A 21,987-nucleotide genomic window follows, 5' to 3' on the forward strand; every position below is an offset into this window, starting at 1 on the left:
AGATGCAATTATAGAAATCCAGAAATAGATAAATTAAAACCATACTCTTCACATCAGCCAAATTGGACTACATTCATGCAGACATAACCTGCTTGATCATTCCAAACGCCAACATAACAAGAGAAACGCTATAAGAGCTGAAAGGAGCACAATGCCCCCAGAACACAGGCTACACAAATACTGAGACAGTGGTTGAACGTCTGATATTCATCTCTGTAAATGCACGAAAAAATGACTACTCCATCACTTAAGATGTTGGGTGACATCTTTAGGTAACACTTCTCCATGATCAATGCCCATATTACCATATGCCACAGATGAATATAGATCCAAATACCATAGAGCAAAACCTTTTACAGCTTATCTGATAGACATACAGCGAAAAGGAAACAGCGACGAATGCCAAATACTACATAAACCAGGGGGCTCACCAACAGTCAGTCTCTGACTGGACCTATCCAGTTTCAGTATGTACTGCTAAATGCTTTTAAGATCAACTTAAAAATAGTCACTAGATCTAAAGATGAACTCGGTTATCTCAGCAAACCATGAAACAGACAAGTCATACATTCTCTCAGCGTCTCAGGAGTCGCAGACCTTCAACATGAGATTTCTGCAAGGAAAATAATGGCTCAAATAAATATTCCATGTGTTTGCCTCTTATGCCCTACCCTTTTTTGGGGTGAAAGAAAGGGGCTGTCAGCACAACAAATTATTTTTTTGATAAAGCAGCATAACATATTATAGCACATTGGATGGTGCTTTATATCAATTTTCCAATTTCTAGGCATTCGAGATGAAAATATGAGGTGCTGTTTGGTTGGGACTATTGGGAAGAATAATCACCAAATAAAATTCAATAAAACATTTGGTTTTACCTATCCTTCCCACAAAACATAGCATTGCTTAATACAATATTTGATTCCAATGTTCTTTGCTGCATAACTAATACCAACATAAGTTATGCGGTTTATGCAGAAAATAATGGATTTGGAGCAACGTGAAGATATGTTGTGGTGGCTGGGAAATGCTAAAGGGATCTAACAAGGTCAAAGATTGTTATGTGATGCTGAACAGAGCTCCCAAATATGATAGAGGTAGGGTCATGGAAGAATATCTGAAAAGTCAGTGTCATATACTAAGTGACTTGTCATCTACTCCTACACAGTAATGTGATTGTACAAATTTGGAATATCTTTCTATGTATGAAAGGGATTTCATGGGTAATGCCAAGTCACTCTCCAGATATACTGCAATGTTGGAACAAGAGAGGAGGTTTAGCCTACACAGAAAAGCAGATGGAAAATGATACCACACTGTATTTGGTGGGGGGTGGACGTTCGGTTCTTCAATGATTCATACTGAACACCAAACTGGATAAGTTTGGTTTGGTTTTTTCTAATTCGGTTCGGTTCTTCAGTTACAATATGATTTTACTTCAAAATAAAAATCGTGAATAATTATAAGAGCATAAAAATCTAAAAGTTAAGAATTTACCTAACCCACATCCACTAACTCTAAAAGTTCAGATTCGACAATGGCCAATGGGAGAGGAGTTTGATTGCTACCTTTTTCATGGATTTTATGTGTTGAAGGCTTGAAGCAACCTGGATTTTTTTTGTCTTTGTCCTCTACAGAGAGAGAGAGAGAGAGAGAGAGGGAGGGGGGGAGGGGGGGAGGGGGGAGGGGGAGAGAGAGGGAGGGAGGGAGGGGGAGGGGGAGAGAGAGAGAGAGAGAGAGAGAAGTTTGATTTCTTTAGACTTAGGAAAAAGGGATGGGGGCTTGGATTTGGGTTGGGCATAAGTGGATCTGAATTTTTTGGGCTTCTCGTGTAGTATTTTTAATTCCTTGAACTTATGTTCAAAAATTTCGGTTAAATCAAAAAACCGAAGAACCGGGATCCTAAAATCAAGAACCGAATACAAAAGTTTTAGAAAAAATAAAACCAAATTAGTTTAGTTCGATCCGATTTTTCGGTATTTATGCCCAACCCTAATTGTATCTACTCTCAAGTTGTAGTGTAAACTATTGTATATGAGTCGATACATCTTTTTACTGTAATTTGTATGCATCTTCTTGTTGCATCTCCAATGAAAACTTCATTTAAAGAAAACTAGTTGATATCACATATATGTATGTTTAGCTAAGTATGCATGGATTCCAAAAACAATATATACATTTCGAAACAACTTCCTTCGATGTGATTTTAGATCCACCTCATGCTTCTAACACATTCACTCACCATGATTTCACACCTATATATAGGGGTGCTTTAGGAGGTCAACACAGAACATGATCAAACCATCTCAGACAACCGTTCTTTCACTACATGTTACTTGCACCTTCAGGTGAATGGGGTCATTCTATATCTTATCTAATCTTGTATGACCTAACATCCATCTTAGCTTCGCATTTCTACGACATTCATCTTATGAATATCCATTTTAGCGGCCCAACATTCACTACCATATAACATCGTCGATCTTATAACTATTTTGCAGAACTTAGCTATCACTTTAGCAAATATCTTTCGATCACATTAGACGCAAGTAACATTTGATTTTAATTCCATGAGCAACATATCTTCATCTATCATTCCATTCTCCCGAAACGAGCCTAGATATCTTAATTGTTTGCATTTAGGCACCATTACGGTATAACCTCATTAGTCCTATCATAATTCTGCTCTTTTCATGTTGACTACACTTGTCATGCATATATCCAGTTTTACGTCTTTATTTGTAAACCATTATCAAAAAATAATAAATCCAATCTTTCTACTTGTCCTGAAATCTCTTATTTTCTAAAAATGTTTGTCCATAATTCAGGCATTTGGTTGAAACCCTCACTAATTTCGTTAAATAACACAATATCATCAACAAATAGCATATGCCACGAGATCTCATCTTGTATTGAGTGGGGTTAATTCATGCATAACTAAGGTAAACAAGTAATCAATGCTGATCCTAGGTGCAACCCTATAAACCCTATATTACGGGGAACTCTTGTTTCTCCTACTATTATTCTCACGCAAGTGACATCTCCTTCATACGTGTCCAAACTAATTCGCTTTAGTGTTTTAAAACAAAAAAGCGTTTTAAATACATCAAATCGAATTAGTTTGGTTTGGTGTTTGGTGCACACTTTACCAAAACCGAAGAACCAAATTGAAATTTAATAAAACCGAACTGAAGAACCGAACGTTCATCCCTAAGTTCCCAAGTTCCCAACATATCCAAGAAACTTCCAAACCTCTATGGAGATACCATCATAACCACATGCTTTTCTCATACTCATATTTCTCTACTCTTTTACCTTTGTATGCCTAATTCTACGATTGTGATTAGAGTTTCTAGTTTGCAATCATCATGAGGTACAAAAAAAATCTTTTGGCTTGAGTTGTATTATTGATCAAATAGCCTTTAATCACTCCATGAACTTGTTATCTATTATCAACATTTTCTAGTAATCATGTTTAATACACTTCACTTGGTTCAAGTCCTTACACTTCTCTCCTTAGTCGTGCAAATTTTAACATTTTTTTTCTCCCCTTTTCTTTTCTAGTTTTTGGGTACAAGCTATCTAGAGCTTCCTCTCAAGGCTTTACTAATAAGTTTCTTAGCTTCCCTCTTAGCTCTTGTATCTTCAAAGGCTTTTCTATCTTCTGCATTTGGCAACATCCTATAACACTGTCTTTTAAATTAAAAGACTTTTTCTACTTTCACATTCCAACCAAGCTTCATGTGGTCGAGATCCTAGACATTTAGACACACTAAACACTTCACTTGCTACTTATTAATGCGAGTTGGCACTTTCTTCAACAAGATGTTTGTTTCCCCCTCTTAATCCCAAGCTTTCTCCTTCCATAATTTTTCTTGAAATGCTTAATCCCACCACTTAGGTTTTACATCAACCTCCTGTATTTGGTGGTCATCTGATTAAGACAATTTGACTTTGATCACTGAAAATCTCACTTTTTAAAGTATTAGTTTCTTGAAACGTGCATTGCACATTGTATCCCATGTTCGTTATTACTCCATTCCAATTTATGTAAAGGGGTTTGACTGGACATGAAGTTTAAGAGAAAATAAAAACTTTTGAAGCTTATGGTCTAAAACAAGTCTGAGAAATTCCTATGGCTATAAATCATTTCATTAAGGGTAAAATAGAAAGTTCAAAATCAAACTGTTACTAAATACAGATAGATGATATTTTTTGGAACTAGCTGAAAGGAAAGAGAGTGACAGTCTAGGAAGGATTGAGCATACATTTTGTAAACAAAAAATTATTTCTCCAAGGATGTGAGATAGCATGACTACATTATTAAAATGTGTGAATGTTGTACAAATACTATGAAACATAACCATAATATCTTCACATGCAACCTTTCCTAATATTCTAGGACTTCTAAATTAACTAACTATAGTAATCCTTACCTTTGATAACATTACTGAAAATAGGCAAATCAATCCATATCCCCTATTGGATTTGTACCTTTCCTAATATTCTAGGACTTCTAAATTAACTAACTATAGTAATCCTTACCTTTGATAACATTACTGAAAATAGGCAAATCAATCCATATCCCCTATTGGATTTGTTTTAGGAACGCCCTTTGTTTACTTATTAGCCGCACCGTTTTCTTTAGGCTTAAAATTTCCCTTAAAAACTCAGGGATCTCTTTAAGCTTAAATATCGGCTACATGGAAATGAATGAATGATCCAGATGTAACCCATAAACAAAGAAAAATCGACCCATATGTTGTTGGGTGGGAAAGAAGGGTGGAGGGTTGGGTGTGAGAGATCTAAAATTCATACTAAAAGCATGCTTCTTAAATGCCTTTGGAGATGCAGCTTGGGTGGCAATGAAGATTGGAAGAAACTAATTAACACTATTTATGGCAAGAACGATGGCTGGAGAATAACTGTAATCCAGAGAAATGTAAAAGGAGGAGTTTGGAAGAGCATAAGTAAGTTGTGGAAAGAATTTAGTCAATGCACTAAACTAGAGGGAGGAAATGGTGAAAGAATCAGATGTATGGATTGGGGAGGAGTGTTTGACGACACCATTCCCTTATTTATTTAATTGCTCAATTAATAAGGAAGGAAATGTTGCTGATTTTCATTCAAATTCAGGTTGGCAACTTGAGTTCAGAAGGAACTTGAATGATTGGGAGGTAGAGGGATCTTGTCAATTGCTTCAACAATTGGAATCAGTTCACATTGATCAAGGTAAAAGGGACTCTCTGATCTGGACTCTAGTAAAGATAGAAGATTCTCGGTGAGTAATTGTTGCAGGATTGCAGCCTATTCACTAAGCAAATAGGTCAATGGGATGCTACTTGTCCCTGGAAGATGATTTGGAAGACAAAAGCTCTTTTTGAGGTAGCATGTTTTGGATGGATTGCAATCTGGGAGGCTTGTTTAACTTAAACAATTTACAGAGTAGAGACTATACTTTATGTAACAGATGCTATTTGTGTGGGGAAGATCAGGAAACGGTTGATCACTTGCTTCTTCATTGCAGATTTCCAAGACAATCTTGGGATTTATATCTAAATATCCGTGGTATTTCATGGATGATGCCAAAGCCTATTAAGGATCTAATGCTAAGCTCGCAATACCAAATAATAGCTAGAGAGATGAAGTTGATATGGAAGACTATTCCACCTTTGTTTCTTTTGGACTATTTGGCTGGAGAGGAACAAGACATGCTTTGAGAGGGAAAAGGAGGACAACTCTAGACTAATAACATAACCACATCCTCGTATACTAGGACAAAACAATCGCTATCTTTACCTACAAGACCATTTAGATCTCCCCCAATTAAGATTTGTTGGTCTCCTGAAATCCCTTGAACCAATGTGTCCATACTCCCAAAATTTAGTTTTACCTTCTATATCTAATCCCTTTTGTGGAGCAGAGGAACTAATGGCATTGATTGTCACCTTACCCCAAGAAAGGCTTTAACACAATAATCATATCTCCAACTCGCTTTACCTCTACAACTTTATCCTCAAGTCTTGGTTCTACAATAATTCTCACTCTATTCCTAATTGTATCTATCTCACAATACCATAATTTACAACTCGTGTTGCCCACCTCTCTAGCCTTTTTGCCGTTTCCATTTAGTTTCTTGTAAGCATGCAATATCAACTCTCCTATGTATCCATTAATTAATTAGACTTTCCTGTCAAAGTGCCCATGTCCTATGTTCCAGCTACCTGCCTGAATTTGAGTCTCTTGGACAAACTTTTTTACCACATCCGTCCACGATGCAGGAACCTTTTCTTATTGCACCACATCCGGGCACTGATATGACAGAACTAGCTTCGTTACCCATACGCATCCATGAGGAGGAAACCCTTCCATATTTTGCACCACACTCGGGCGCTAATGTGACAGAATTACAACTTTTTACCCACACTTGTCTATAATGTTGGAACCCTTGCTCATACTCCCTCACACCCACAAAGCGGGGTGATGAAATAAATAATAAGCCTCCGGCAAGATGCAAGTAAAAATAAAGTGGAAACACAATCGGTAATTGACACATTGAGAAGACATATCAAATTATAGGACTGCATTTATATCTGCATACAAAAGGATTAGATTGTCAGGTAGCTCAGCTCAGAACCCTTAAAAACAGCATACCTGTACAAAAGACTCACCATTGGTGCACCATCAACCGGGCAGCTAACTGATCAAAGGCAATATATAGCCTGATCTATGTGCGGAGGAATTTGCTTGATCTCTGTTCCTAGTTCTTGTTCAATTCTATACCTGTCAGATACAATCCAGTATCATTACCAAGTACATAAACTAAATGACCTTCTATCGCAGAATAGATATATTATATGCATACAGGTTGAAGCGATCCTCATAAGTAATCAGGTTCACAGCTAAACCAAGATGCCCAAATCTCCCTGAACGCCCGACCTGCAAAAATATATGTTTTAAGAATAGCACATATATAGAAAGAGAGAAGATTCACTTGTCAAAAATTTGTAATGAATACCCTGTGTAAGTATGTCTCTGAGTTCTTCGGGAAATCAAAATTTATAACAACATTGACTGCTTGAATATCTATCCCTCTAGTAAACAGATCTGCACCCAACATGAAAGAATAACAGGTTGCTCAATCGACCAAGAAAATGAATTAAATATTACACAATATAATTACAAGAAGTGCACTTAGTTATCAACATGGAAAAAAGAGGACGGACCCTAAGGAAATCGGGTGTGAATAATCTGACATCAAGCCAGAATCATCATCGAAGAACAGGCACAAGGACCAGATCATCATGCAATATTCAAATCAGAATATTTTATAAAACAGGTCAGAGTAGACTGCAGAAATTCCTCATGTACATAGACAATAATATTACAGTGAATTGAAAAACACCAAGCATAATGAAGAGATGGGCGCAACAGCCAAACTAAAAATGGAAGTTCCTCGCACAAATATTAGCAGTTAATTTCCCTGGATTAGTGTTTGGGAATCAGAGAGACACCCACACATGTAACCCCATCACACAGAGGCCCATCACACAGAGGCACCCACACATGCAAACACATTACACATCAACCATAACTAACAAAGAGCAAATTCATGCAACTTAGATCTGCCCCTCGAAAACCAGCATTAACAACAGAACGGAATAGCAAGTATGAGTACTAGTAGTTTTAAGCCACTTATCATACCAGTACAAACAAGGTTCCTGCAGGCACCATTGCGGAAGTCATGAAATACTCTGTTCCTATGATCTTGAAGCATCTTTGCATGGATGTAGAAGCATGAATAGCCTAACTCTGTGATCTTCTTGGCGAGCAGTTCCACACGGTTTACAGAGTTGCAAAAGATAATTGATTGGTTGATTTGAAGCTGTAAAAAAAGTTTTAGAATTTATGAATTGCAGCAGACTTCAAAACATCCAAGCTTAGTTGTGTTAGGGGCTGACCTTTGAGAATAAAGTGTTAAGGCAATGAAGCTTCTGTCTTTCCTCTACAAAAGCATAAAATTGTGTTATACCCTTGAGAGTAAGTTCGTCCATAAGGTTGATAACATATGGCTTCTGCAGATATCTTTCTTTGAAGTCCTTGACTGTGACAGGGAATGTAGCAGAGAACATTAAAACTTGACGATTTGCTGGCAAGAAACGAATCAGCTGCACAATGGAAGGTTGAAACTCCGGAGAAAGAAGCTTATCAGCCTGAAGGACATAAGTATGCACAGAGATGGAATTAGTAGTCATGTAAAGTGTTTCCACTCGAAACAAAAGGATAACATTTTTTTGAACAGGTAAAACATATAGAAAGATACTGTATGGGGAACAGTCCATAGCTGTGTTCATTTTGAAAAGATAATAACTTGTGGTTTGAAGCAAATGTCATAGCCGTATGAGATCTTTTTTTTAATTTATAGATAAAGCCATATTGAACCAGCTTATGCTAGTATATTCTCCCACATTAATTAGAAAAGAAAAGCTTGCATGCCAGAGATCTTATGTTGAACAGACCTTTATCTACAAAATAAACCACCGCGCAAATAAGTACTCTATAATGAGTAAAGCACACAAACAATTTTTTTATAAGCACGTCATTCTTTGTCTTCTCTATATTCTCTCAAGAAAACACGATGCATAAAGATATAATCCGATCAAATAATTTTTATTTTTTTGTGGGGGGAGGCGGGGGGGAGGGGGGGATGAATTACCTCATCCATGACAAGCATGGAACAATCTTTCAAAACACATATTCCCTTTCTTGCAAGGTCGAGTATTCTTCCAGGAGTTCCAACTAGTAAATGAACCGGTTGATAGAGTCGCATTATATCATCCTTCAAGCTGGTCCCCCCAGTGGTAACCATGACTTCAATTTTTAAGTGCTTTCCAAGTTCTTTGCAAACTTGAGATGTTTGAAGAGCCAATTCTCGCGTAGGAACAAGGATAACAACTGCATAAGAAACAACAAACAACAGTAAAACACAAGCTAAAACTGAGAGAACCAAATCTCATTTCTATTGAAAACAATAAAGTATAACTATATCCTTTTTGTTGCACAGAAAGCTTATGACCAATAAACCTTATCAACCAAATAAAAGCAGGTAACAATGGCAGGTGCATGTTCGACTGAAAGGTATATGACAGGGAAGTTGCTGCACATGAAGAATCAGTAAAAGAACTTTGATGCACATGCAACACTCAGAGAACATACACTATTTCAAAACCTTTAGAATGCCATAAAGTTTACTTCATTGATTCATCTATTAGCCCAATGTTTTTTTATCAGGAAAACAATGAAGTAATTAGCTCGTATACAGGACATGATATGATCAACTAGGATAGTTTATCACATCAAAAGTGGATTTCTTTCGGAACACACCATCAAAATGTCCAGTATAAATAACAACTTTCATGACCCAATTCAATGTGCAACCAACCGACAATTTGGAATTGCCCTCTAAATTCCATCTAGAATTCTAAAATCAAGCCAGGTTAATTTGTAAATGTATGAACTTCAGCTTCATCATCAAACAAACCAGCCTGAGCTCAAGTAAATGCTGACATCAACAACGCTCATGCTTAATTAGGTTTATCTCAAGCTCTTCATAATGTAAAAGTATTTTTTAAGTTCAGATGTTGGCATTTATGTTCAAATGATCGTACAAAAAAGAGATGTTCAAATAATCGTACAAAAAAGAGAACTTCTGCACGTTTATTGTTACAAGCTCTGCAAGTTCCTTAACGGAATTATTCAGTGTGCCACAATGCACTTGAAAGTTTTTTTTTGTTTTTAGATGATGCACACAAGGTTTACATACAGCTATATTGCAATTCCATTATTAAGACAAAAAATTAGGGGCCAAAAAGAGCCGATTGCTGGCTGAACTCATAGAAAACAATATGCCATGTACTAGAACAAATAAAGGCTTCACAGAATAACTGTGAATTGCTTGTCAGAACCTTGAATGGCATTGATGAACTCATAGTAAACAACATGCCATGTACTGAAACAAATAAAGGATTCACAGAATAACTATGAATTGTTTGTCAGAACCTTGAATGGCATTGACGTCCTGGTCAATTTTTTCCAATGCCGGAATGCAGAAAGCAGCAGTTTTCCCTGTTCCATTTTTTGCCCTAGCTAAAATATCACTCCCAGTAAGAGCAATTGGGATACTCTCTTCTTGGATTGGAGATGGTCTCTCAAAACCCTTCTCATAAATTCCCATAAGCAATTCACGCTTAAGAAAATAGTCTTCAAATTCATTACCCTTGGTCGCTGTTACATCCTACCAGCAAAATAAACTGTTAGGGCAGTATCTAAGATAAGTCCAAAGGATGCAAGGAAGCAAAGGTACAAATGCAGCTCATGCATGCAGAACAATGAGAAATGTCTTCCTACAAAATATTTTACCATCATCACCATAGAATGAAACCAAAATTGATAAACAAACCAACCTAATGAACATGAGATACAAATCAAGACATGCAGAAACTAAAATACCTAGGTATTACTGATGTTACATTAACTTAGTGACCACTTGGTTATGCTTAAAGAGAAATAATCTTGGTATAACCACCACCATTGTGTAGACATGGTTTGGTTGATCAAGTACAGAAATTAATCAATGTACAAAATCTAACATAGCATATTACAATGCTCGTTAGCACTATACTTTCCTTATTTAATAGTACTTGCATCAGTTATATTTATGTGAAAATTGAATGTGAAATAAGAATACGGGCATTAGCAATATATGGATTAAAATAACAAAAAAATCCTGTCACTTCAATTTATACCTTTCCTTTTCTAATAACTTATCCAACAAGAAATAATCCTTACATTGTTAATCTCTAAATTACTAATCCATGTATAACTTGTGTCTTGGAACCAAATGGTCCCTTAGTGTTAAAAGAATATAGAAAATTAACACTGCAAAATCATAATCCTCAAAATATAAACTGTTATATATCACATAACATGAATAAACCCTTGCAAAACGCCTCAAGAAAGAGAAAAAATTGATTCGAAAAGAAAATTCCTGACTTCCCACAACTCTCCAGAAGCATCTTGTAATTGCTATTCCACTTAGAATTTTCCATTTTCACTCTTAATTAATGTCAAGCCTCTTTGCACAAGGGCACTTAACAGGTTTTCAGGAACACTATTACACACTGAAAGATGATGATAGTATAGTTCATAGACACCGTGCAGAAAAAATAAGAAGGTATGAACATGACTATGGAAAAATCTCATAAGTATACTATCTTCATCTTTCTGTGCTATAATAGTGTTCCTGAAAATTTGTTCATAGACACCATGCAGAAAAAATAAGAAGGTATGACATGACGAAGGAAAAACCTCATAAGAAAATTGTTGAAATGTAACTCTCATTTTAAAACTTAACTTTTAGATTAGATCGTCACATAATTCAAAATGGTATTAGCGCAGGCAGAGATCCTAGGTTCAAGACTCACCGCCCCATCTTTCATCACAAAAAAGAATTTTCACGTGCTCGACTCATAAATAATAAAAATAAAAAAGAATCAAGTCCGCATGTGAAGTCTAGTGTAGAACACACAATTAAGTAAATAAAAGGTGTATGTTATCTCTGACAGTTTAAGCTTTTAGATGAAATGATCACACAATTCAACATGAACTTTGTAAAATAAGAATAACAACAACAACCCAGTGAAATCCCACAACTTGGGGTCTGGAGAGGGTAAAGTGTACGCACACCTTACTCCTACCAAGGTAGGACGGTTATTTCCGAGAGACCCTCGGTTCAATAGAAGCATAGAAGCATAAAAGAGGTTAGATAAGGCTGAGAAATTCAAAGCGATAAGGCAAAGCAAATAACGAAAGCGATAGATTAATAAAAGTATAGAAAGTAATAGATAATGACAAAAATCAGAGCACAAGAAATAATAATGCGCTAATGCGCCTACTAATACGAAAGAATAACGAGACTATGTACTAGCCTTCTACCCTAATATAGGTCCTCCACACCCTCTTATCTAAGGTCATGTCCTCGATAAAATGTAACTGCGTCATGTCCTGTCTAATCACCTCTCCCTAATATTTCTTCGGCCTACCCCTACCTCTTCTGAAACCATCCATGGCCAACCTCTAACACCTCTGCATTGGGGCATCTGTGTCTCTCCTCTTCACATGCCCAAACCATCTCAATCACATTTCCCGCATCTTGTCTTCCACTGAGGTCACTCCTACCTTGTCCCGGATATCCTCATTTCTAATCATGTCGCTCCTGGTATGCCCACACATCCATCTCAACATTCTCATTTCGGCAACTTTCATCATTTGAACGTGAGAGACCTTAACTGGCCAACACTCCGCCCCATATAACATAGCTGGTCTAACCACCACTTTGTAGAACTTGCCCTTTAGTTGTGGTGGCACCTTCTTGTCACATAGCACAACATCATCGTCAATCTTCCCACTGTCTTGCATGATAGACCCAAGGTACTTGAAACTACTTTTCTTTTGGATGGCCTAATCACCAAGCCTAACTTCTGTGCCATCCTCCTGAGGTATCTCACTGAATTTGCACTCTAACTACTTTGTCTTGGTCCTACTCAGCTTAAACCCTTTAGACTCCAAGGTATGTCTCCAATCCTCCAGCTTTGCGTTGACTCCGCTACAAGACTCATCGATCAGAACTATGTCGTCCGCGAAAAGCATACACCATGGCACCTCACCTTGAATTTGTCGCGTCAGTCCATCCATCACCAAGGCAAATAGGAACAGACTAAGAGCTAAACCTTGATACAACCCCATCACAACTGCGAAGTGCTTTGAGTCTCCTCCTACTGTCCTTACCCTGGTTTTGGCACCCACATACATGTCCTTAATCACCTTAATATACGCCACAGGTACACCTTTAGCCTCCAAACATCTCCATAGTATCTCTCGTGGAACTTTATCATAAGCCTTTTCTAGGTCGATGAATACCATATGCAAGTCCCTCTTCCTCTGCCTATACTGCTCCACCAGTCTCCTCATAAGGTGGATGGCTTCTGTAGTTGAGCGTCCCGACATAAATCCAAACTGGTTCTCTGAAATAGACATGTCTCTCCTCACCCTCATCTCCACCACTCTTTCCCACACTTTCATAGTATGGCTTAGAAGCTTAATACCTCTATAGTTGTTACCGCTCTGGATATCCCCTTGTTTTTGTATAGAGGGATCATTACGCTCGACCTTCATTCTTCGAGCATCGTTGCCGTGTTAAAGATGATTTTAAATAACCCGATCAGCCACTCCAAAACCTACCGAGCTCGCGCTCTTCCAAAATTCCCCAGGAATCTCGTCAGGTCTGGTTGCTCTTCCCCAGCGCATCCTACGCACAGCGCTCTTAACCTCTTCAACTGTAATACTCCTGCAACACCCAAAATCGTGACGCCTCCCTGTATGTTCCAAATCTCCCAACGCAATCTCCATGTCCCCTTCTTCATTCAAGAGTTTATGGAAGTATGATTGCCATCTCTGTTTAATGAGGATCTCCTCTACCAAGACTTTTCAATGCTCATCCTTAATGCACTTCACTTGATCCACATCACGTGCCCTTCTCTCCCGTGCCTTGGCTAGCCTGAACAATTTTCTATCCCCACCTTTCTCTTCCTAATTCAGCATAAAGGCGTTCAAAAGCTGTCGTTTTTGCCGTCGAAACTGCCAACTTCGCCTCTTTCCTCGCTATTTTATAAAGTTCCCTGTTTGTCCACTCCTCCACCTCATCTTTGCTTTCTATCAACTTCGCATATGCCATCTTCTTTGCTTCCACCTTCCCTTGCACTTCTCCATTCCACCACCAGTCCCCTCGATGCCAACTACGACTACCTGTCGAGACTCCCAACACTTCCCTTACTACAATCCTAATACAATTAGTCGTTCTATCCCATATACTGTTCGCATCCCCACTACTATCACAGGCCACCATATCCTTCAATTTCTCACATCTCCAGGGCGCTAGCCGTGTTCAAACTCCCCCATCTGATCCTAGGTCGATCATCCCCGACCCTCTTCTTTCTCGTCATCTTGATCCCTAAATCCATCACCAAGAGCTTACGTCGGATCGTAAGGTTGTCGATCGGTATGACCTTACAATCTTTGCATAAACCTTTATCGTCCTTCCTAAGGAGTAAAAAAATCTATCTGAGTCTTAGCCACCGAACTACGGAAGGTTACAATAGGTTTAGCTTTGTTAGAAGTTATAGAAATGTTTCAGTATATAGATTTGTGTGAACTGCTTAAACTACTAGAGATTGAACGCCTTCAATTATTTATCCCGCTGATGTGCAGGCATTATTCTTTTTCTTGGACCAAAGATGAGGAAATATTTTGTTTATGTAGATCAATACGACTTCACAGATGACTATGCACAGATACTATGTTGACTGGTATAAACCGTCTCATTTAAAAGTTTAAACAGTTGGATAGGGCAATGCAATCAAAGGTGAAAAGCACATAAAACCCAAGTGTCAACTCAAATTTTAAGCCTAAAGCACAAGTTAAACACAAGCTTTGGTGAAGAGGTGCAAGCGAAGAAAAATATCAAAAGGATTCATGTAATGCAAAGAAAAATATATGAAAATACAAACTAGATGCACCCAAGAATTGAGAAACTACAATTCATAGGAATATATAAGTAAAGATGCATTTTTACGACAGTGGTATCCGAGAAAGCTTTTATATACTTAAACTATTTCATCAAGTACCTACTACATCCGGCCAACATACGCGTCGAGTAACTCTGTCAATCAAGGATTACGTAGATGGGAAGAAATCACGTAATCACCTAGTGTGTAAGGATTATGTCATTACATTTACATTTCTTCATGATTTTTGAATTACATGCAAGATTCTAAATTGGATTAGCAACTAATTTTCTTTCACTAAATTTATAATTTCCTATTATAAATCACAGACATATAGTTAATAAAGTTTCTCAACTTAGTCATCACTTTATATATTTATTATTTCATGTGATCATCTTTAAGACCGAGTCATCGGCGTTCAAATGTGCACAATTATGCACTAAACTACAATTAGACGAGGCAAAGCACTTAGAATCGAGATTCAAGCTCGTGTGACTTGTGCAAGTCTTTACAACACTACGAAAGAGGAATTATCCATTATTGACATCATCTAAACTTGATCATTTTTGGATGAAGATGGGTGATTGGGCCAAATAGTTCACAAATCACACCTCAACTATTCTATTGGATATCTACTACCTCCAATAAGTGCATATAACGAGTATCCTCGTCCACTAAGACTTAAATATACGGGAAGAAATCACTTAGTTGTTCCTTGTTGGGAGTTGAACCTAGGTCTCCAAGGTTATTAAATACAGTACATTGACCAAGTAGGCCATGTTCTTGGGTGCTAAACATAACGTTTTTACAAACCATGTTTCAACTTCTTATCATGACCTAAAGAAAGAGGATGGTAGCCAAAAGAAACTCACAATATGGCAAAAGAATCTACCAAATTGAATGGACTTAAAGCTTTTCCTTTCTAAAGCAAAGAGCTATAATTGTTCTTTTATGACCGAGAAATCCATCTGAGGCCAACCACAACCTTCGAAACTCGGGATGATGGAAATGTCCCTCTACCCTTCTCTACTTAAATATTGGACTTAATTCTCTTGGTGCAAGGGCTCAAACTTGTGACCTAAGACACAAGTCTCTCAACCTTTTCAATTGAGTTAAACCCCTAGGGCGAGCTAGAAATGTTATTTGAATTTCCAAGATGTGATACCATATGTAAGAACTACATATAGAAGGTTATTAAGGTTAATAAATGCAACCTAAAACTATCATATCCATGACAATGTTGCCATAGTACAATCACTACAGCAGATTAACCATAGAAGGCTAATTTTGCTCCTACCAAAGCAAACTCTCAATCACTTAAAGTTATTATGCGCCCGTTTGAATAACCTTAAAAAAATAACTTATAAGTTAAAAGTCAAAAGTCAAAAGTAGGTGATACCCAACTTTTGGCTTTTGACTTATTTTTAAACTTATTTGGTCTAAAGGTGAGTGCTTAAAAGCTCTTTTTAACTTTTCCAAACACCTCCAAAACTAAAAAAAGGTGCTTAAAAGCCAAAAGCACCTAAAAATAAGTTAATCCAAACACCCCCTAACAGTGTCCCCATTCCAAACCAAGCCTGGAACACATCACTCAGGAAAAATAAATCAAAAGATTAATGCACTTATAAGATCCCTCCCCATATCTATTTCCCAAAAGCACTTATAATACTCCATTAAATAACATACTTTTGGATGCTCAAACACAAACAATCGAAGGCTTTAATTCATGTTATTTTATTCCTCAACTACATATTCTTTTCTTATAATCAAGAAATCTCTAAGAGCCGGTGGTGCACAGTTCGAAACTTGAGAGGTATTCCTTAGATATATATTCTAAAGCTATCCACGACAAAAAATGACAAGGCCACAGAAAAATATATGAGATGCTTGAACAACCACCTTCTTCTTTAGGTACCACTTCATTTTACTACACTCTAATTTATGAAAAAGGCAGAGTGAACATCTAGTATGAGTACAAAAGAGAAAAATTTAAAATCATGATGTCTAAGAAGAACAATAAAGACCTTGCCTTAACTATGATCATCAAGAGAATAAAAGATAAATTCAAGTAATAGTAATAGCATAAAGAGTTGACAATTGCAAGGTTTACCTCTGTCCTGTATCTAGTATCAGCGGGTGGTATCTTCAACCTCGCCTTCCAATCCTGTGAACTAAAGAAGAGGAAAAGAGAAGATTTAGCTCTCTCCTGTTATTGTTTAACATATGTTCAACAACACAGCTAATAAGATAAATAACACTTATGAAACACATATAACCCCAAATAACCTTCCTAACACTATAGACCTAAAGTGTTATAGAGTTAAACTTCGAGGGAAGATAACATTCTTTCTTAATATATCCTTGTTAAAGCTAATTATTAGAACTATACAACATATGGAAGCTAAGTTCCCTCAAAACTGAAGACACCCCTTGGTTTAAGGCCGTCAAGGCTCAGTATTAATGACTTGTAACAAATGAGCAGACTGCACAAGACTCCCCCACCCCCACCCCATGTTGTCGACGGGCATCATATCAAGATTCATGACCATCTCTTTCGCTATTTATTTTTTTGAGAAAGGCAAATTGCATTATCAACAGAGGAATACTCCAGGAGTAGTCCAGTAATACTTACAAAACAAAGATCACAGAAGTGTAAAACTAGCGTCCTATAATCTCATAAGTAATCAAAAATACTAGGAATATCTTCATCTTGAGGATATTCATGCTTACACCAAAAATAGAAAAGACCCATACAATTCCATCTTCATTTCCTCAATAGAGCAACACTTGTTTTCAAAACATCTGTGGTTCCTTTCTAGCCATATAGTCCACCAAATGCAAGCTGGGACAATCTTCCATCTCTCCCTATGCCCTGACTGATTTCCACCAATGCTATTTTTTAAAATATAGTGACCATTCGTTCCTTGATTGTCCCACCGTTCACAAGATGCACAGACATGTTGGTCTTAAAATTGGGGAGTTAGGAGGATCTAAGCATTGAAATCTCTTGTATTACAATGCTTTAATTTAAATTGTTGCATTTAGACAAGCAGTATAAAATTTCATCATACAACATTCTTCATTCACGAAAAGCAGTACCAACACCATATGACTAGCTAAAGCACTTTGTCCATGAAAACAAAAACTGAATCTTTCAATGTTGCTAATCTTTCCTCTCCCATCACATTCGCATCCTAAAGTATCAAATAATGAAGCAGTCTTTAATGCAAGAAATATATTTAAACTTGTGAATTAGCTAACTTGAGTGAAGCCAGTAAACATTAACTTACTCAATATTGAACTCAGAGAATGTATGTACTCGTGGACCAAGCTTATCTTAACCTGGATTCCTGGAAATAGTATACTCTTGCATCCATCATAAACCCCTTTACTAGAGCTCAAAATTGATCCCAACAAGAAGTTTTTAAGCGCACACACAAATACTATGTCAGTATCCATGCACATTATTATCTATAGAGCACTTTGACTTCCCCAAACATGTGCTTGCACTTTACCTGTGCCACTTAGCAAAGTATGGAAACACTGAAATATTTCTAACCAGTTATAAATTTCCAGCAATGCACTTATAAATGAATCAAAACATATCTATATAAAAACAATTAGGCACAATTAATTTTAGCGATAACACACACTAAATCCTTATTTCAACTACCTTACCACAATTATCAGCAATTAAAAAATTCAAATTTGTATGCTCTATACAGTTTTGGTATGAACAACTACTCTTAACTTAATTTGGTAGAAAGATGTCAATCCTACCACAAACTAATCAACCTAAACTTGAGAATGACATCCACATGTTAAAGAGAAGTCAAATTCAACCTAAATTTAGACTGCTCCTAACAGATATTCTCCATATACAAGGCTGGGCCCAAGTACTCGATATTATCCATATGCAAGCTGGGACCCAAGTACCGGGAGTAGGTGTGCTTCCTAACTTTAAGCATAAAAAAGGGCAGCCTGATGAAGCACTAAAGCCCCCACTAACTATGCGCAGGTCTGGAGAAGGGCCGGACCAGAAGGGTTTGTAGTATCCGGCCTTAGCCTCCTTGTCAGGAAGCAACTTTACAAGTTACTACACATTTTCTACTGCACAACAGACATTCTACACAAAGTTTACTAACTTCACACCCTTCACATACTCACAGGCTTAGAAATCTTGAATGAATCCGAACTATAGAAATAGACCTACCTTTGGTCAACTGCTTCAGATTGTCCAGTCTTTTCAACCTCATCGACTGCTGAATCAGATGCCAACTGGTTCCTTCTGAGCCATTGCTGTGTCTGTTGATTCTGAAAATGTTGCTGTTGGTTCACCGGACTTCTCTGCACGTACTGCTGTGGATTTCTCGGTTGAAAATTAGGGTTAGCATTTGGGTACATATTTCCGCCACCACGGCCAACGCCTCCCATTCCCGGCGGTGGATATCTTGCTCTCGGATTCATCACCAAAAAAATAAACGGGATCTCCAAACTTCTCAAAGCAAAAACCCTAAAGAATACGCCAAATTGGAACAACAAAAACTATCCACAAAAATACTCTAAGCTCAAAGTTCGATGAACAGAAAATGTATAAACAAAAAAAAATACCAAATTGTGAAGAATTTTTGGTGAATTCGAAGAAAGTTTAGGGAAATTGATGAAATTTTAGAGAATTTGAAGATGTTGCGAAGAAAAGGAGAAATATGATTGCAGGAACGTGGGCTTTAGGGCGTAAAAGAGATTTCTTAAAATTGCAGAGAGGTCACTTTAATTATACCTTTTTATGGAATGGGCTGAATATTTGGGTTTTTCGCGTGGGATCTATACTTTTATAATTACCAAAAGGTCCTTATCTTCAATTTAAAATGCAAGATTATGGTTGAACTATTATAAAATGATAGTCAGTATTTGATTGTTAGCTGAGCATATTAGGTGTACTCCACTCCACTTTAATTGGATAAAATATAATTTTAATTTTAATTTATAATAATTTAATTGAGACATAATAATTTATATTATTATAAAAGTATCAAAAATCTTTTATATTTTTTATAATTTATATTAATTAAGGTTAAAATTATAATCATCTAAGCATATTATCTAGAGTCCTAAAATATTATATATTTTGGTTTTAGCTCGAATTTCTAGACCTAGAAGTTTTAGGAGAATTTTAAAAATTTTAGCCTTTTTTTTCTCTCTTACGTATTTCAACTTTTCATTTCCTACAAGTTTTGGAAGGATAATCATATTTGTACCTCTTTTTTTCTCAGTGTTTCAAATCTTTTCTACTTAGGAATTCCTTTCTTACAAGTACACCAAACAACAATATGACAAATCTCATAATATTCAAACCAAAATATTATCTTGAGGTTTAAAAAGGTAAAATATGAGAAACAAAACTCTAATCACATGCAATATTATACTATAAGAACATTATTTGTAAGAGTCCAATTTTAGCCACCGAAAACTATAATTCAAAAAATAAAAAGAATTCAAAATAAGCATATATACATAATTTCATAAATCACAAAAATGATTAGCGTTACAAAGAAAAAGAATTTTTTACTTAAATGTACCAGCCACAGAAAATTATTACAATAAAAGTGGCAAGTATAGGTAATGTATTGATATTATATAAATGGTATATAAATATGCAAATATAATGTATAAATTTGTATAAAAATGTATATACATTCATATACGTTAGTTATATAATATTTATATATCAGATTGTTCATATAAATTTCTTTATACATATTGTTTTTATATGAAATCTACATTAAATTTGGAGTTTAAATTATATAAATGTTGTACTCTATCAATTACGACCAACTCAAAATCTCTTCTAAATAGACTCAAATTTTACATATGGGCTCCTCTTACCATTTTCAGTCTTTAGATACATAATTTACTCGAAACAACATATTTGCAACACATCGAATTTGATTTTAAAAAGTTTAGTGATTGAATATCGAAGAGGATCAAAAAAATAAGAAAAAAGAACAAGAAGGGAGAACAACAACGAAGAAGAACAAGCCATTAATGGTTGTAAGAACAAGAAAGAAATAAAATGTTGTGCTATATTTTAGGAAAACATTATGACTGAATTATCATTTGCAATCATACCTAATAAATCAAAGTTGGGCTATATTTTGTGAAAAAAATTATGATTGCCATACCTACTTTTATGTAAAAAAAAATGTTAATTCTTTGTTATAAACTTTAATGAACAAGGGTAAAAAATATTCTTAAAGTATGTGAAATAAATATAAATGCCCTTAGTAACCGTACGTGTCTACTTTAAAATAAGGTATGAGCTTAGGGGGTTGTGTATTTTCTCGCTTGCTAACTAGAGTTATCAAAGCAAAATTGTGAGATTCACACACCAAATTTTCAAAAATAAAAATATTTTGAAAATCACAATATATGAGCTTATGGTTCAATTCCAAGAGATATGCTTCCTACAATGACAATTATTAATAATATTTAAAGAATGACACAAGCTAATATCATATTTTTACCAAATCAATATGATAAATTTATTAAAAGGAACAAGAATGAATATCCAATTTTACATGAATTGATTGTCAAAATATGATGCCATGATATTAGCCATAAATTTTGTTGTTTAACTATAAAATAACACTTCATTATCTACTAACCTTCTATTCTAATTCACGACTTTCACGCCCTCCTATTTATGGTCAAGTCTTCAGTAAGATAAAGCAATATTTTAGGACCAAAGAAATAACAAAAAACTTATTATCTTATAGTCAGATGTTAACGTGCGAGGCACATTCATAGAGACTAGTTTATTTAAATAATATATATTAATAATACTCCATCTCTTATTTTGCAATTTTTCTCCTGATTGCACTACTTACGATTTTTAAGGTTGGACTGATTGCATGAAATTTCAAACGAAAGACGGACAAAATATCATGGTTCAACTACTATTAAATTATTTTTAGTTTTGATTGTTGGATGAGCATATTAGGTACTCCATTTTAATTGGATAAAATATAATTATAATTTTAACTTATAATAATTTAATTGAGGCATAATAATTTATTCAAATAATACATATCAAATAATATCCCACTTCTTATTTTCAACTTTTTTTCCTGATTGCATTAGTTCCTCTTCCCCTTCCATGGGGCAACACCAACAGTAGCACTAGCCTATAACTTAAGTAATTTATAAAAATCTAAGTGAAATAATATTGATTAAGTCGTAAAATAACAAATTAAGTGTTACCTGTTTTGCAAAACCCTTTGGTCAACCTCTTCCTCTGCTTGTGCTTGGTTCGAATTGAGTTGGTGATGTAGAAGAACCAACACTTGACCTTGTTGAACTTGTCCCT

The 21,987-nt window shown here is 35.9% G+C and overlaps 1 protein-coding gene across 2 annotated transcripts; it reads right to left on the reverse strand.

Moving 5' to 3' along the window:
• Nucleotides 1-8: 8 nt before the first annotated feature.
• On the reverse strand, nt 9-19,363 carry LOC129877627 (DEAD-box ATP-dependent RNA helicase 8-like). 2 transcript variants are annotated; one of them, XR_008763580.1, is made up of 10 exons: nt 18,835-19,363; nt 16,732-16,792; nt 10,060-10,294; nt 8,717-8,955; nt 7,962-8,213; nt 7,705-7,885; nt 7,019-7,107; nt 6,866-6,939; nt 6,655-6,783; nt 9-613 (listed from the first exon to the last, which is right to left on the reverse strand). XR_008763580.1 is itself a non-coding variant. In XM_055953152.1 (10 exons), the coding sequence occupies exons 1-9, from the start codon at nt 19,086-19,088 to the stop codon at nt 6,705-6,707; spliced, it is 1,464 nt and encodes a 487-aa protein (XP_055809127.1). In that variant the 5' UTR covers nt 19,089-19,363; the 3' UTR covers nt 9-613; nt 6,672-6,704. The 2 variants fall into 2 exon arrangements, 1 of the variants encoding a protein (XP_055809127.1); XM_055953152.1 differs by having other exon boundaries at nt 6,672-6,783.
• Nucleotides 19,364-21,987: the final 2,624 nt, after the last annotated feature.

Source organism: Solanum dulcamara, chromosome 12 (assembly GCF_947179165.1).
Source record: "Solanum dulcamara chromosome 12, daSolDulc1.2, whole genome shotgun sequence".
Classification (NCBI taxonomy): domain Eukaryota; kingdom Viridiplantae; phylum Streptophyta; class Magnoliopsida; order Solanales; family Solanaceae; genus Solanum; species Solanum dulcamara.

Excerpts from the sequence above, each read along its gene's own strand:
- LOC129877627 (XM_055953152.1), bottom strand. The coding sequence starts at position 19,088 with ATGAATCCGAGAGCAAGATATCCACCGCCGGGAATGGGAGGCGTTGGC. Across the intron at positions 8,956-10,059 it reads GGACGTCAATGCCATTCAAG|TTGTTATCCTTGTTCCTACG; the intron begins GTTCTGACAAAC and ends TTTCTTATGCAG. Across the intron at positions 6,940-7,018 it reads CAGAGACATACTTACACAGG|GTCGGGCGTTCAGGGAGATT; the intron begins GTATTCATTACA and ends ATATTTTTGCAG.